Genomic DNA, 1,533 nt, shown 5'->3' with positions numbered 1-1,533 from the left:
GGCCTCGGACGGAGGCGGGGGCCGAATCGCCGAGGCGGTGGGAGCGCGGGGAGCGGAGGAGGCGGGACGCTGGCGCACGGTGACAGCCCGGAGCTGCCTCGCGCCTCCCTGCGCGCGCCGTCGCAGCAGCGCGGGGCGACGTGTGCGTGCGTCGCGCAGCGTGTGCGTCATCAGCCGGCGCCCGGATGCGAGGAGCATGGGGTCGTCCGGCCTCGACTCCCCCGGCGGCCCCAGGTCCTGGGGCATACCCACGCCCGGGGCGACGCCCGCCCCCGACAGGGTCCCCTCGGGCCGCCTCTGGGGCTGGTCTCGGCTCACGAGACCCACCCGGAGCCTTGCGATCTTCGGGAGGTTCTCCTTGGGGACGCAGGTGAGCAGCTTTCGGGCGAGGGCGCTGGTCCGGAGCGGGCCCGAGCGCAGGGCACAGTCTCACGGGCTCCATTATCAACTTGCGGTATTCTGGCCCTCCTCGCTGCAGAGACCTCCCGAGGACTGTGACCGGGACGGTCCCACGCCGCACCATTTGTGCTGACGCCCGCTGGGGTCCAGCGCGAGGACCGTCTGCGTCGCGGCATGAGAGTGACAGCCACCGACTGGGGCGTACCCCATCTGCTAGGCCGCCTTAGTTCAGTCCTGCCCTCCAGAAATATAACGCGAGCCACATGCGTAGTCTTAAATTTTACACTGGATACTTCTCTAAAAGCGGAATAAACTGGTGAAATGTAATCAATCATTTCACTAATTATTCGTGAGGTATTTAACATTCCTTGTTTTCGGTACCACGTCTTCAAAATGTGATGTGTCTTTTATAGGAAGTCTATTCGGATACTGAATTTACATCGGAAATGTCTGATCCGTACTTAGATTCATTACATTTGTCTTATCATCAAAAAACAGTTGAAAAAGTGGATTCGCATACTTGTTATTGCAAGCATAAGAACTTTCCACAAATTGAATCAAGTATCTAATTTTAAATTTAAATTTTATTAAGTATAAGAAGCAGCAGCAGCCTATCAGCCGCACTAGCCGTATTTTACACACTCGGTAGCCATGTGGCGGTGATTTGGCACTTGCTGTCACCATGAGTCTGGTATTTGGCCCATAGGGTAGTTGTACCTATTCAGAAGGAGGCCAAGGCCAGGGTCAGGAGTTTCCTGGATGCCACGCGGGATTTTGCAGTTTTAGAGTCAGAAATTGAGACCTTCCTCCCTCACAACTTAAGTATAAAGTGCTTGCAAAGACTTGTCTGGAAGTGTCATCCTTTGCAAACAAACTTGAAAATTATTAAAACAAAGTAACTGCTTTTTGTGTGCATGTGTGTGAATGTTCTTTTAGTGAAATTGACAGCAACCAAATGATACCAATTTTATAAGTCTGCACATAGAGAGGTGGTGGGTATTTGGAAAGAGATCTGTGCTCAATGAATATCTTTTTGATTCTTTAGAGAAAGGGAACTATTCTAAGTTCACATCAGTAACCACCAGGAGAGCAGTTTAAAACAGATGGGACAGGGGAAGCCCAGAAAAAGAAAAA

General features: G+C 52.4%; 1 protein-coding gene and 1 long non-coding RNA gene across 2 annotated transcripts in view; one reads left to right on the top strand and one right to left on the bottom strand.

Moving 5' to 3' along the window:
- PPP4R3A (protein phosphatase 4 regulatory subunit 3A) overlaps nt 1-198 on the bottom strand; it is a 43,938-nt gene extending 43,740 nt beyond the window's left edge. The window contains exon 1 of the mRNA XM_008072959.2: nt 11-198. Within this exon, the coding sequence (XP_008071150.2) occupies nt 11-198 (188 nt within the window). The remainder of the gene's footprint in view (nt 1-10) is intronic.
- A 17-nt stretch (nt 199-215) lies between these two features.
- On the top strand, nt 216-1,302 carry LOC110594487. The gene is made up of 2 exons (XR_002481264.1): nt 216-370; nt 479-1,302. It is a non-coding gene; the product is annotated as an uncharacterized LOC110594487 (long non-coding RNA).
- The last annotated feature ends 231 nt before the right edge of the window (nt 1,303-1,533 follow it).

Source organism: Carlito syrichta, unplaced genomic scaffold, assembly GCF_000164805.1.
Source record: "Carlito syrichta isolate Samal-C Ts95f unplaced genomic scaffold, Tarsius_syrichta-2.0.1 Scaffold315561, whole genome shotgun sequence".
Lineage (NCBI taxonomy): Eukaryota > Metazoa > Chordata > Mammalia > Primates > Tarsiidae > Carlito > Carlito syrichta.
Note: the sequence above shows the minus strand (reverse complement) of the source record. Positions and strands in the feature narration are given on the sequence as shown.